The sequence below is a fragment of the Gadus chalcogrammus genome, chromosome 5 (assembly GCF_026213295.1).
Source record: "Gadus chalcogrammus isolate NIFS_2021 chromosome 5, NIFS_Gcha_1.0, whole genome shotgun sequence".
In the NCBI taxonomy this organism is placed as follows: domain Eukaryota; kingdom Metazoa; phylum Chordata; class Actinopteri; order Gadiformes; family Gadidae; genus Gadus; species Gadus chalcogrammus.
In genome coordinates, this window is record NC_079416.1 from 24151969 (window position 1) to 24167815 (window position 15847).

The 15847-nt window shown below is 41.7% G+C and overlaps 1 protein-coding gene across 1 annotated transcript in view; it reads left to right on the forward strand.

Moving 5' to 3' along the window:
• nrxn3a (neurexin 3a) overlaps positions 1-8034 on the forward strand; it is a 167520-nt gene extending 159486 nt beyond the window's left edge. The window contains exon 20 of the mRNA XM_056589824.1: positions 6636-8034. Within this exon, the coding sequence (XP_056445799.1) occupies positions 6636-6943 (308 nt within the window). The 3' untranslated portion in view covers positions 6944-8034. The remainder of the gene's footprint in view (positions 1-6635) is intronic.
• The last annotated feature ends 7813 nt before the right edge of the window (positions 8035-15847 follow it).

Genomic DNA, 15847 nt, shown 5'->3' on the forward strand with positions numbered 1-15847 from the left:
AATTTAACTTTTTAGTTTAAGTTATGTTTCCCAATTTAAGCTCAGACATTATTTTACTCCACAATAAGATGTTCCTTAAGCAAGTTACTTCCTCCTTAATTAAGTAAGTCATTATCATCTGATGACGCCTAGGTTTATAACAATACACCTTTTTTATTATATTTTTAATGTTGAAAGCCTGATTCCACGAGATTTCTGATTATTTACACACTAACAATAGTTTAAAAAAAAAAACATAATTTGGTTTGAAAATGTTTATGCAAATATGAAATAGTCCAATTGAAAGAGGAGTTCCAGTGATTGGGTCTGAATTCAGAGACATGAGGGGAGTGTTGCTCTTCAGTTGGGTCTAGGGTTACATGATATTACCCTTCCCCCTAAGGTCAATGCCCATTTCTCCCAAATTATATGTGACAGATTATAGATTATCTTCCGTGTATCCTAACGCTCATGGGACTTTTGAAGACTGACACAGACAGGGCCCCCGTCATCATCATGTTTTTACACAGAAGCTCGCCCCATTCTAACCCTGACATCATTCCCGTGGACCGCCACATGCTTTGGTGACTTGATGTGTCTTTTGTTTGTGGCGATGCGAGCCAATACTATTTCTCCATTTGCCTTTCTTTTGGAGCATGATTGAAGCAAGGATTCCGGCGTGTTTCGTAACACACCGGAGTGCTGCTTCACTATTTCTGTTTGTTGTCAAAACCATCATTCTCATTTGTCAGCCAATTATTATCCAGAAAAATGTGACATTCTCGTCTGGTCTCATGTCATCGCGTGAAGCATGAAATTTCAAAAGATGAAAACAATGTTTTCCTTCGTGGCTGAAACATTTTATCAAGCTTTTATTAAAAAAACAATAAACATTTTTTATTTCTACCAGAGCAAAACAGAAAATGGCAACATTATATTTTACGCCACAAACCTTTTAGGAAACGTATAGATTTTACATAAGAAGTTAGTATGTAGCAAAAATGGCACCCTCCCTTTTCCTTACGTCATTTAAATGCCCTCCCACCCAAATCCAAAGCTCCTAAATGCCTTTCTGCATTTGAACGAATCAAACCTTGGGGATTGTCTCTGCTGAACCAAATGCACATTCCCAATCACTCAGTGGGTCCAGGCTGTGGCTTCACCCCACACCAAAGGGGTTACAGGAATGTGTTTTGGTGCATTCCCTTTAGGGTTTGATTTAAATATTTGGTTATCTTTAAATAACCCAAATTGCAGATTAGTGAAAAAATACATGAGACGTCTTGCCATTTTCTGATTTGCTCCGTTTGGGGATGCGATAGCAGCCTGTTGGCCCGTTGGTGTGCAGCATGTGTTCTGTTGGCTTCACCTGGTGGGGCTCCGTCTCATCTAGGCCTCACCAGCTGCTTCTGTGTTTGAGTCCCCCTCTCCCCCCTCCCCCTCTCCCCTCTCCCCTCTCCCCCTCTCCCCTCTCCCCCTCTCCCCCTCTCCCCCTACCCTCACCCTCCTGTCACTCTCTAAATGGTGTCTGTTTATTATTTTTTATATAAGTTGTGTCATGTGATAATCTTTCTCTGTGCACCCCCACGTCACCACCCTTACCATCTGCACCCCCTAATAATAACATATGATGGCTATTCAACTCAGTATCACTGCACACCAGTCTACATGAGATAACTGATGACTTTAGAAATGACTGGAAAAATATTATTACAATGAAATACCAAAAGAATGGCGCGTGAGTGTTAACTCTACCACGCTGCTGTTGGATTTTATCACCAGACTTTGAGGACATTGTGGCAGGTTAGCCTAAGATATCAGATGTAATTCATCTTTTGTCTGTTTGCAGGAAAGCAGTCAGTAAATTTACAACATACCATGAAATTATTATTCCTAGTTAGATACATAAACCTTTATGTACATAACGTACAGTATGTTCAAGTTATCTTAAATTGAAGGAATCTGCATTAAACAAAAAGCAAGTGATAGATGAAGTTCTTGAGTCTTGCATCTATTCTAATTACTGTGATTTCCCAGCTTTTTTTATTCAAATTCCAGTTCATCAAAAACTCCAGACAAATGCATTTACAGAAAGGGTAGGTGTACTCCCAAGGATTTAGGTGTTAGTGTATCTTCAAATCTTCAGTTTATCAGTGAAATACATAAATACATCGATGAATTTGATAGCTGGAAAATGGTGTGACCCAAAGGTCTCTTTTGTTTTATACTAAAACACATGCCATCATATGCAATTATTGTTTCCAAATATTTACTTGAATCTACATTTAATCTGCAAACGAAAGGTGGTGGGAACATTACAAAAGACGATGTATTGGAGAATGTGTCAAAATCCGGACTGGCTAAGGCTTCATTCATATTGCTGTATTGTTGGCACTATCAGCATCATTCCAATGGAACGCTGCAATACTGCAGCAACATGGGGTTACAATAGAGACTATCAAATAAGTACAAAAATGCATGTAGAACTACATTAATGTAAATTTGTACACATGTATTACTGCTACAAAGCAAATCTGGAATCATTTAAATAAAAACTTCCTGGATATTTGGGATAGCCTCCTACTACTATCAAATACTTTGTTTTATACATCTTATATCCATGACAGGGAAGAGGATTATATTAAGAACTAATGAAAGTTTTTCATGAATCTGAAAAATGATCATAATAAAAACAAAAACTTCCCACCTTTGTACATTGCTCGAAGTCGTTCCATCTCCTCACATGGTTTCAGACAAAGCAGACATAACCATTTAAAGGAATCGTTAAAGAGGATACAGCCAATATGAAGGAAGCAGCGGCCGATGCCATGTGGAACACTCTGTGGCCTCATAGAACAGGTGCGGCCTCCTGGGACCATCCTGACAATCCTCCTGGAATACCTTTCAGTATCTGGCCCGCTAAGGTTGAAACCAACTTTCAGAGAGTAGACCGACCAATCAGCGGGAGGCTAAGGGAGTGTTGCGCAACAGGTTACTTAGCTTTTTTAGCCTGATTGGTGGGAGTAATTTACAACCTAGGCGCCGCCGGCACCGATTGGTCCATCCACTTTTAAATGGTAAAGATAGTCTGAGCGATACCAGACTGGCGCTGAAACGTCTCCTAGATCAACATGGTCCCCTGAGGCCGCGCAAGGCCTGTCCATCACCTGACCTCTCTCTGTTTCCACATTGTTTCAGGGTTTCCATTGTAAACGTTTGTCCCACGTCTATTAATTCAACTTGATATATTCCTTCTACTCCCCCCCCCCCCCCCCCCCCTCCCCCAACTCATCCATCGGCCCTAGATTACTGTGTCGTCTGTTTATTTTTGTACTTTCCCTAAATGCAACTTTAAGCATGCACCAACATCTGCCAGTACAAACCAAAATATCAATAAAGGGATAATACAAGAAATCAAATGAAGCCACTCTCAGCCTGTCCCTTCTCTCTCTGTCTCTGTCTTTCTCTCTCTCTCTCTGTCGCTCTCTGTCCTCTCTCTCCCTCTGTCTCTCTCTCTCTCTGTCCCTCTCTGTCTCTCTGTCTCTCTGTCTCTCCGTCTCTCTCTCTCTCTCTCCCCCTCTCCCTCTCTGTCTCTCTCTGTCTCTCTCTGTCTCTCTCTCTCTCTCTGTCTCTGTCTCTCTCTCTCTCTGTCTCTCTCTGTCTCTCTCTGTCTCTCTCTCTGTCTGTCTCTCTGTCTCTGTCTCTCTCTCTCTCTCTCTCTCTCTCTCTCTCTCTCTCTCTCTCTCTCTCTCTCTCTCTCTCTCTCTCTCTCTCTCTCTCTCTCTCTCTCTCTCTCCACCCAGACTGCACGGCCGCCTCATGTGTAATAACTACCATTAGTGGATATATTTGATATATATATTTTTGATATATATTTGTCATCAGGAACACAGAGCGGGCCAGTCCTCTCTCGACTGTCTGTTTTCTATCGTGTGCATCTGGTTGTAGTGTGTTTTTTAAATTACTTTGTTTTATTTCATCTTCTACATTTTCCACATTCAATTTTTTCATTTTTAGTTAATAAGTAGTTATAATCTGTCCAATGTTCTACCGATACCAACAGTCAGTCTATAATTGTTAATGGCATTTGTGTTCTGATTCTGATATTTATTTGTGGTTTATTGAGTATGTTTGGTTTGCTTTGTAAATGATCACTTGTGAATATTTGAACTATAGTTTGAACATTATTTATTGGTATGTGGATTTGGTGCTACCTCGGCTGGTGTGTGCTCAGGTTGTAACACACACCTTGTTCTGGTGTTCTATTATTCATTTGATTCAAACCTTTCTACTCTTTGTTTTAATCTTCTTTCTTCCTTTGTGCTCACCTAAGCCCACACATTAGCTAATGAAGAAGTTCCAGATCCACATATGTGAAGGTCTATTCTGAGCTATTTCGCTATACCTGAGCTAAACTTTTATGCAACCAATCTTACCAAAAATGAATTACCTTGACACAAAAATATGAAATATCTTTTGAATTAAAAACCGAAATATATATTGCATGGCTGAGAAGTTGCAGTTTAGGGTTTGTCGGACTTGTGAGTCTCAAGAGTTCTCCTGTTTTGTTTCTTTTCCTTTGTGTATAAATGGGCATGTATATGCTCATTGTTTGTACTGTATCCCCATCCCTTCCTTCCAGCCACAGGCTCTAACGCCGCCCCACTGCTTCGTACTGCCTTTACATGGACATGGCAACTGACTCACACAATCACCACCATCGCCCTCATTTCCTACTTAGCGTGTTCATAGGCCCCTACCCCTCTCCCAACCCCCCCAAAGTCTATCCTCGTCTCTAGAGATAATAAATATCTATATATATATATATGGTCATTCATCCATTCTAAATGAAGAACAAACAATTTAAGCAAAAATCCTAACAATGAATAGAATGTAGATATTTATGGAGAAGTCTATCGAAAACGAAAAAACTTGTAGATGTACAGTTTTTTTGTAAGAGCAGAAATTATTTATGTCAAGGAAAAAAACAAAACAGAATTATGGTGAAGTTTATTTTTTCTGTTACGTGGTGTGGATGTATTTGTTGTTGCCTCCCTGTATCATCATGTTTAAAGATAGATTCAACACAAACCTCGATGTTTAACAGCAGTGAACTATTACAAAAGAACATATTTACACAACTTTCCTTTGTGAACCCTTTCCCTCATGCCAAACATACGGGCAAACTGACAATGTAAGTGGAATATTACATTTTTTTATTATGTTGTGTCTTTAAAGTGCAGTTTAAGATGCAGTTTTTAAGGTTTCCAAATGCAAATGTACCTTGTACCCTAGCATCAGTTGATGGGTTTGAAGACTAATCAGTACCAACATCTCCAAATAACACCACAGATAAATGAGCCAATCACAGTGAGCTTTCCTGTTGTCCTCAAAAACTGCATCTCTTGGTTTTAAGTTAAGCAGTGATTTTAGATGTCAGCAATAGACCTGCGTTTGTGTTTGCCTACGTCATCGGTTATGTTCCTATCAATGTTCGTATTTTTTTTTTTTTTGAATTGATCTTTTTGGTTTAGGTTATGCCTTATGCAAATAGTATTCACAGATATATTTAACAATTGGTCACAGTAACTCCATTATATATAGACAACAAATATAGACAATCATGGGTTACTCGGCCTTCATTGATAAACGTACATATCTCCCCTTGCCCTGTTCAACCCGCGTCTGTTGTAGATCGATGCATTCCACCTATGGAGGCGTCTACCTACTCCAATCTGAACATTGAACATGTAATCATTTAGGCAAAATGTTCAGAATATTTGAGGTAAACCTGAAGGCATTCACACAACTCCACCAAAGTAAAGAACCCGGCGCTGGTCAAAGTGTCCCAGTGATCCGCTTCTCCCAGCTTCGTGCTGCGTGTACCTTTCCGTTGGCCGCCGTCCGGTTGTGTGTCGCATGGCGGTCTGCATGAACGTTAAAGAGCTGCAGTGGATGCACCGTGGTCCTTCTCTCTAACATGTCTCTGTCTGTCTGTCTCTGACCCTAGGAGGTGAATTAGTGATGCCAGTACATGTTGAGGAGTCCTTAGCAAGCCCCCTAGCCCCCCCCTCCACCCCCCCCGGCCCCCCACTCCTCACCAAAGAGCCCCCGTCCGAGGCCCCGGCGGCTCGCCCCCCGTGCCCGTCGGACCGAGGCAGCCATGATTGTGATGATGATGATGATGATGCTGGCTTGGTGATTTGGGGGTTTGGCTCTGGGGCAGCGATCGACCCCCCCCCCCCCCGCTGCTGCTGATCATGATGATGATGATGAAGATTCTCACACCACCTTCTCCTTGGTAACAGATAAGACCTTTTCCTCACCGGCCTTTGAAGGTGGCTACAAAACTCTCCCGCCCGGGTGGGACACGCAGACTGTTAGAGCTAACCTCAAGCCCCCCCGCCCCGGCGGCGCTGGCCCCGCCCCCACCGCCGCCATGCCGCCCCCCCCCGACCAGAGCCGCACCGCCGCCGCCTCCACCCTCCGCACCCCCGAGCGGCCCGCGGGCAAAATGAATCACCGGCCGCTTAAGCCCCGGCCCGGCCCCGCCCCGCCCCCCCGGCCCGGCCCGGGCCCGCCCCCCCCGCCCTCTGAGCGAGACGCCGCCCGGGGCCCTCTAATAACCTCCCCCGTGTTCCGTAATGTACCCACAGCGCTCCCCACCGGTCCTGGCGTCAGGCGCGTCCCGGGCTCCGCGGAGGTCCTCCGCGAGGCCAGCAGCACCACCGGGATGGTCGTCGGGATAGTGGCGGCCGCCGCCCTGTGCATCCTCATCCTGCTGTACGCCATGTACAAGTACAGGAACAGGGACGAGGGCTCCTACCAGGTGGACGAGAGCCGCAACTACATCACCAACTCGGCCGTGCAGAGCAACGGGGCCCTGCTGAAGGACAAGCAGCCGGGCTCCAAGGGCGGCAGCAAGAAGCAGCAGCAGAACAAGGACAAGGAGTACTACGTGTGAGTGAGGCGCCAGGGCAGCACGCCGAGAGAGAGAGAGAGCGAGCGTGGGCCTGCTCTCGAGCAGAACCAGAGCGAGAGAGTGAGAGAGAGCGAGAGAGAGAGAGAGATTGAAAGAGATTAAGGAGGAATGGTGAGAACATTTAACTCTCGGCGTTCCTGTTTCAGGGAGCTGTTGACACATGACGATGGTATGATCACGGACCTTGGATCTCTGTGCCAAGAGGACAACTGCTGACATGTACTGTAATATAAAGCACACTTACTATTGTAAGCATACAGCAAAACGGCTAACTAGCAACTTTAGTGACCTTACTCTTCAATCCAGTTCAGAGACGTTATCAGTGTAGTAACAATTAGCAGCTACATCATTCTCCTAAGTGACTTTTAGAGCTATGTGATCCTCAGTTAAATTACAAAAAAAATAGATTTTTTTGTATACGTGTTGATGATGAATAAGCTCATCTTATCTTGACCGATTTCAGCATGTAAGCAACATGTCGTGCTTAACAAGAGGGGGGTCAAGACACGAGATCATTGTAAAAGACAACACACGGGAAAAAAAAGGACTCTTTCCATTTCAGAATATGACAAATTTGTATTGTTTATACATTATACAAGTGTGGTGTCTTATTTATTTCCTTTTTTGCTGTAAGCAAAAAAAAAAGAAGAAAATTACTGTGTATCAAATCAAGTGAGCAAATTATAAGGGCAGATCTCGTAGGATCTTTTAGCTCTGTGGCATCTGATTTAACAACTATTACTCTCACTGTCTCACTGGCGCAGCGACGCCTTGGGACACACAGTTTGCTTGTGGCAAGAAGTGGTTGGTTAATCTTGTCCTGGTTTATAAAAAATAAAAATAAGCAACTGATTGTAAAATGCATGCCATCCTGATACTACTGGAACGGTACAGTACAGTGCAGTACAGTACAGTGAAAAGTACATTTCACAATGTTTTCAACGAAAGACTTTGGGATTTCCTCCAGGCCAAAACGGTTTTCATCATCAGACACACAATCCTTTATTTATTTATTTTTTTAAGCAGCTCTTTTGATCCTCATTTCCCTGAAATGTCCCCTACAGGAAAAAATAAGTGTGTGTGTATATATATATATATATATATATATGTATATATATATATATATATATACATCTATATATCTCGAAATACTTTAGTTGATTTGCAGCCAGTGGTTGGTGTTCCTTCAGCTCTGTATGTCGGGTTCATTGCCTACGGTTCTATTTTCTATGGTGTTGTCTGGAGGGCAACAGATACTATAACACTGTTAACTATACAGAAATAAACCTAATGTGAAAAAGTGTGAATTCTATTTGCTGTCACAGTCGACTGTGTCAAAACAAAATTTGTTTACATATTTTACTACATACTAGGCGTTGTACTTTGTAGGTAGGATATTGTACATATGCCATGACAGTTGTAATTTTTTAGTACCTCTATTGTACAGACTGAGCATATGGTTTATCAGTGTATTTCATGACAAAAATCTATAACTGTTAATTCACGTGCGGAGAGAGACTTTAACCCAGACCGGGGAAAATAGTGGTATCATGTACAGAGGCTTTTTGTACAGAGAGGAATCTATTGTTAGAAGTAGAAGCTCTTCACCAGAGATGTTACAGAAGTCGTGGCATGTGAGTGCTTGAGTTGTTGACAGCAGATGCCGTCTTGAACTCGTCGTTACCCGTGGCTTTCCTGTTCTTGGGCGACACCTGGAGTGTTATTCTCTCTGAAAGAGACAAATAAAGACATAGCTGTTGATCAGAGTGGACGAGGACTGAGCAGAGCGTCGTTATGGGAGGAACTGAACGCCACGAGTGCTTCTTAACATCCTCCTCTTTCTGCATCAGACGTCCGCCGTTATGTTGGTTCTTATTCATTTCGTACCATTAACATGCCTTTTTTATTTGTTTGCCAATTTATTTTGAGTTCTTTCTTTTGTTACTACAAATGAACACATTTTCACATTTTTTTCAGTAAAATGCTTATAAATAAAATATCTCTATATACATAACCTCAAATTTGTTAACTCGTTTGTGGTTTTATGCTTTTTGTTTTCATGATAATTCTGCAGTATGGTATTGCTGCAGGTGTGATGAGGGCCCCATTCCCATTCCCTGTACCATCGACCAGGTTTGGTCTCTGTTCTGAGACCGCCAGGGAGAATCTGTTTCAAGGGAATAGTGAAGGCATTGTGTTCACTCTGCATTACGTACTGCAAATACTCTATACAAATACTACTCTGCAAAGTACTTTTTTAATTTGGATGAGCTTTCTAATACCAAAGAAATAGAACATCAGGTTGGAAGGAAATAATGCTGCTGACCGCAGTATTAGTACACTAATGAAAACATCTTAGCATGTGGTGTGATTGTAAAAATGTAATATAAACATAGCTTTATATAGCTTTTCATGTATGTTACAAATATATAATCATGGTATATCAAATCCAGATATTAATGTTAATGTAATACACCGACAGGAAACTTAAACTGCAATTTTTACATCATATTGTAATGTGACACATTTCCAGGAATGGTTATTTTATGAACTGTATTTGCCGGCTCTGAATGATAACTAGATGGTCATGTTAAAGAAAATCAGTACACGAGTATAAGATTTATGTATATAATGTCTATGTATCTGTTTAACCTCTATTGCTCCATTTTGCGCTCTCTCTATATATACTGTGTGTGTGTGTGTGTGTATGTGTATATATATATATATATGTGTATATATATATATATATATATATATAGACACACACACACACTTGAATCTACAACTCGCTCCACATAGTATCTATTTGCATCTCACCCCAATCATTTATTCATGATGAGGTATATTGTTGCTATCGATAATACACGTATTCATGTTTTTTATTGTTTCATTCATTTTAACAAGCATATGTAGTTATTTTTCTTGTTATTCAATCAACCTAAAGAACTCAGAGGCTGTGTCTGGTGGTAGGATGCTTCCTACAGAGGTTATACAGGTCATATGTCTGTGTAGGGTTCCCCATTCAGTAGGAATCATCCTTATGTTTCCTACCCTCGGGGTTAAATGTTCCACGAGGCCTCGGACGGTTCCACCTAATACCACACAGTACTACACCTAATACCACACAGTACTACACCTAATACCACAGTACTACACCTAATACCACACAGTACTACACCTAATACCACACAGTACTACACCTAATACCACAGTACTACACCTAATACCACACAGTACTACACCTAATACCACACAGTACTACACCTAATACCACAGTACTACACCTAATACCACACAGTACTACACCTAATACCACACAGTACTACACCTAATACCACACAGTACTACACCTAATACCACACAGTACCATATAGCACCACACAGTACCACACGGTACCACACGGTACCACACGGTACTACACGGTACTATACCAACTGGGTCCAGGTCGTGTGAGGACGCGTGCCGACAGTTCGGTTTAGAAGAGGAAGGTCCAGCTACTAGTGAGAGAGACAGACTTTGCTGGGTGAGTATAACACTGAAACAACATATTTTCTAAAGATTGTCAAAAGAGAAAAGTGTCACATATGTGTCTTAATTTAGAGGGTAAACATAGTGACTGCTTTCTTAATCGTTGATTCTTGTCATTTTTGGGAAATAATACATATCTTGTTGCAAAATGGGAATTTGAAAAAATAGTGAAGATGGAAGTCTTGATTTTGATATGTGTTGCTGGTTGTCTTTATAGGAAATAAGCTGAATATGTCAAAGGATTTATTTTTGATGTAATCACGCTCATAACTCTTTCTCTTTAAGACCCTTTGTGAACTCTTTACCTATGGCTTTATTTTTCCCTATTTTTCTTGGACAGTTTCCCTCTACTTCTTGTGTTTCCTTAAAGCCCCCTCTGTTGGACTTCCTCGGCTCCCTGGTGGCAGAAGCAGCCCCATCTCTCTGCGGGGGTATTGTCCTAACCCTGACGGGGCGTGTCTGTGCTACTCCACAGATGGCAGACAGTGCAGGAGCTGGGCGCTACAGCATGCAGGGCCTTCTAGTTCTCCATGCTGACCTGGACCAGCCTGTGGAGAGAAGGCAGCTCAACAGCAGGGGGCGGAAGTGGGGGTGTGGTGCTGGGCAGTCTCCCCGTAGAGAACCCCAGTGGCCAGACGACTGTAGGATGAGCAAAACCACCGTCACACTACCCCACCCCCCGAGCCGAACCACACGCCTCTCTACTACTTATGTTCTCTAATAATAATAATAATACATTTTATTTACGGGCGCCTTTCTTGACACTCAAGGTCACCTTACAAAATCAAACATCCATAGTAGTAAACAACAAAAAACAACAACATAATAAAACGGTGAACAAGATAAAAAACACTGTTCATTCTAGTCCCAAGAATGCGACTGACCCGTTATAGCCCCCCCGCTGGTTGGTTGTGTGTGTTTGTTGGTGATAGAATACCCACAGAGGTGAGGCATTCAGCCGCCGGCCGGACCTAGCCACGAGGTTCCTGAGGCCGGACCTCGCTACTTTTTGTACTGATAAAAAAACGAAATACAACTGTACACAAAATCAGCGGTTCAGCACTTCTCCAAGATTTGTAAACGCTTAATTCCGTTGCTATTGAGTTTGCCGTGGTGACTTTTGTTGGTGCGGGCCCCCTCCTGAGTGCTGAGGCGTCCCTGAGCAGGTGTTGGGGTTAGCTGGCTGTGGCCCTGCGTGGGTCACTCCGCCGTCGGTGTGTGAATGCGTGTATGAACTGTTGTAAATTGCTTTGGATAAAAGCGTCTGGTAAATCTAATGTGACGGTGAGAATGGTTGCTGACACTGACAGTCCCGTCCACTCATATTTATGGACGTAAATCTTTAGTATGATTAGATGAAGATAATTGTATGTCATGACTCATGACCATGGGCGTCAGTTTGGTTTGATATGTGCTGGGGACAGAGACGCATTCGGAAGTGCATTTTTCAGTCAATTTCAGTGCTGGGTACAATGAGGATGCACTCTTTTTTTCTCCCTTTAGTGCCGGTAATGAAAGGTTCTGAAATACGGCATAACCATGTAGCTAATTACTAAGGAATAAAATGTATACAAAATCTGTCTGGCACGTTTTATGAAGAAAACGTTTTCAAAAAGCATTGGACATATGACCCACTATGTTCTGCTCCATGTATCCAATGTTGACATCGTGACATGATATGTCTAAGCTAACAACATAAACAAGAGGAGCTAGTGAAGGAATTGAACTGCGTGTTTAAGTTCAGAAGGGCCAAAGGTGTGGCTACACACAGCACTACAGAAGTCAAGATTGAAAAAGAAAAAAATATTTGTTGCACAGCTGAACGCTGTAACACATCAGGAGCTGGCTGTTCTCAACTCACAACACGCATTCCATCAAAACTAGCCTACATCAGGCATTCTGACCAAAACTCATGAACCCCCCCCCCAGAATTCAAGCAAAGCAAGAATGACCAAAAGTCACTTTGTGTCAACAAGAGACTGACTCCACCGACTATCAATTGCAAGTTAAAACAGCCGACTGCTTGAGTGCAAAAAACACAAAAGACCTCGCCACAGCACTAGCAAATATTGAGCAATAAATATCGTGTCTTACCTTTATTTATGTGGTAGTGGTCTGCAGATGCATCCCGTGGTGTAGCCTACCACATCCATTTAGTTCAACAGGTTATCGTTCTGATACCTTCCATGGTACTAGCAACCTGCTCTGGTGCTTCTTATCTATGTATTCAGGCTAAAATGACTTGATTGTATGATGCCTCATCATCCCAGCCAAAGAGTATTGGTATTATTAGTAATGGCTACTTGCCAAATCGAAACAATAACTTCACACAGTGTCTTTTTCCAATGTATTTGTTATCATTCGTAGCGTTGATCAGCAGAGAAATAATTCGCCAAAGTCGTTGACGTCGCTTAGCAACCGAAGACGAATGTAGTCTCTACAGCATTGAGAAGAGCCGTGTAATAAGTAAGGGATAATGTATGCCGGTCATTATCGGGAAAATAAGCCCCGACAGTGCGAACAGGACACCGACGCGCAGCGAGGGTAATTGCTTCCCACTGAAGGGGGTTTAAATTCGACCGGCGACGTTCTATACATTATCCCGCTTATTACACGGCTACGTGCCAAAACGAAAAAATTTCATCGGGTCAAGGAGAGATGAAAATGTGCTTCCTTTCAAACATAGGAAAAGACAGCGCTGTTTAAAATGAATTCGACTCCACTTTTCCTAACCGACGTCATTGCGCGACGGGGAGTATTGCGGACCTCTAGCGTTTCTATGGTGGAACTACAGTTTTCCGAAGTTGGTCTACTACAGGGGTTCTCAAAGTTCTGACAGCTGAGGGCCAATTTAGGAACCCAAAATTTGACTGAGGGCCGCCAAAGGAAAAAAATGTAGGCGGGTAACGCCGTCAGCATCCCAGTGGTGAAAAGAAACATTGCACCGTGGACCTCTGGGAGGGAGGTCAAGTGAGGTCTAAATCACAAAACTGAGGTTCATCCTTTCAAAGTAATGTACAGTCGGATTAAAACTAACAAATAACAGGATTGAATTGAAAGCTAGAGAGAGTCGACTTTTCTCTTTATATTTATTTATTTTTGTTTAAATTACTATTGATATAATAAAAAATAAAACGTACTGGCAAGTGGCAATGATGGAAAAGTATAACAAAATGGGGAACGACTTCACGTGACAAATGAAGAAAGAGGGAACAGAAATTGTTTGCTTTTCAAAAAACGTCTGCATTTTAATTTTCTTGCGGTGTATATTGTGTGCTTAATAACCATCAATATATGATTTCATTTCGATTCAAATAATATGTTTCTTGGAATTGGTATCCATTATTATCAATTTTATTTTCTGCTCTTCTCTTCAAACAAACCAATAAAAAATAAAGAAATAAAGAAAAGACAAATATTATGTCTCCTCCATTTTGGACACTTTGCGCTTCCTCGGAATACCGAAGATAGGTGGTAGAGTTCCTCTTGCCATCTCTCTGCCCTCCTCAGTGAAATGAGCAAACCGTCTGCAATGACTGCACAAACACACACACACACACACACACACACACACACACACACACACACACACACACACACACAGTTTTTGTAGGTCATTGTTACGGTTGTGTTAAAATTGGAATTCACAGCACATCTGCTTCAGAAGAACTATACCCTTCAGTATGGAGATTCTCCAACAAAGTGGAGCACCACCACTTCCTGAGATGTGTTACATCATGCTGTGGAAGATAACAGTATATCAGTCAGAATTAACTTCCAAAGACTGCAATGAGAGTAGACTGTTTGTACTCGACTACATCATAATTTTGCATTAACTTTAGCCATTTCATTTTTGTATATATTTCTTTATATATATTTGTTTGTATCTAGTATACTATTTGAAATTTGAAATAAGTTGCATGTAATTATAACTATTATTTAAAGTGTCTGCTATCGTTGTGTATCCAATGCACAATGACAAATAAAGTCTATTCTATTCTATCGTGGATAAATACGTAAGCTTAAGGCATTGGCGTCCCTATGCTGTTTTATTCGGGGATAAAGCCTCGGATGTTATTTAATTAGCCCCGAATATGATCTTTGGGAAAATAAATAAATAATAAAAAATAAAAATATTCCTAAAAATGTATAAGAAGCCTAGTCTAGATAGACATAGTCCTTCTGGCAAGAGAATAAACAACAAACTGTTTACCACCTCAAGTGTATTATCCTATCCCATCCCCAGTCAGGTGTGTGTGTGTGTGTGTATGTGTGTGTGTGTGTGTGTGTGTGTGTGTGTGTGTGTGTGTGTGTGTGTGTGTGTGTGTGTGTGTGTGTGTAAGGTCTGCCTCACTTGTATTCATTTGCAATAACTTGAATGGAATTTTAGACATTTGGGGATAGCATAGCAGTCAGGTAGCTATTTAAAGCTATAATAAACTGCGTATTTCGTTTATTTAGATAAAGCATTATGAAAAAGTTAGCATGCACAATAAAGCATACACATAAATTGGCCGCGCAGCATTTTCATTTTCACTCTGGGTTAAGCCCCGGATGTTTATGAAACCAAATCCCCACCCAAATCTAGTCTCTTGAGTAGAGGCAATAAAAATGCGATATGCGTGGAAGAGAGACGGAAGGAGAGGAGAAAAGGATTAGAGGGGAGAAGGAGAAGAGAGAAGGAGGAGTAGTATTTAGTGACCAGAACTGTATGGAGTGTATCTTTTGTGTGTGTGTGTGTGTGTGTGTGTGTGTGTGTGTGTGTGTGTGTGTGTGTGTGTGTGTGTGTGTGTGTGTGTGTGTGTGTGTGTGTGTGTGTGTGTGTGTGTGTGTGTGTGTGTGTGTGTGTGTCTGCCAGGTGGTTTTCTTAATTAGTTAATTGGTTGCATCTGGTGCGTTTCACTTAAAAGGGAACCGGACAGTATATTTGTTTGTGTACTGTTTCGTTTAACATCTCTTCCAGTTTCACAGGTTAAAGACTTTTTGAAGTAAAGAGGAGCATCTCATCTGAACCTGATGTGAGTAGAATTGTGTGCCAAAGCACAACTGACGTGACTTGTATGTTGAATATAAATCACTGATAATGTGTGAAGGAAATCGGGGATTGTGGTGGTTTAACTCTCATTTGAAATTTGGACCATGAGTAAACTGTTCCTCCCTTCAAAGGTCTATCATGGATATTTAACTGCAGTTCTGTGAGTATCCCAACTTGACCATGAAGCATAACTGCAAACTGTAAGTCATTAATTTCTCATTATTCTTGGGCACATTGATGTTTTTTGGCTTCCTGGTGAGTTAACCTCTTACCTGAAGGTTGATCTGAGTAGCCAGGATTTTTTTATTGGTTCATGGGTTAC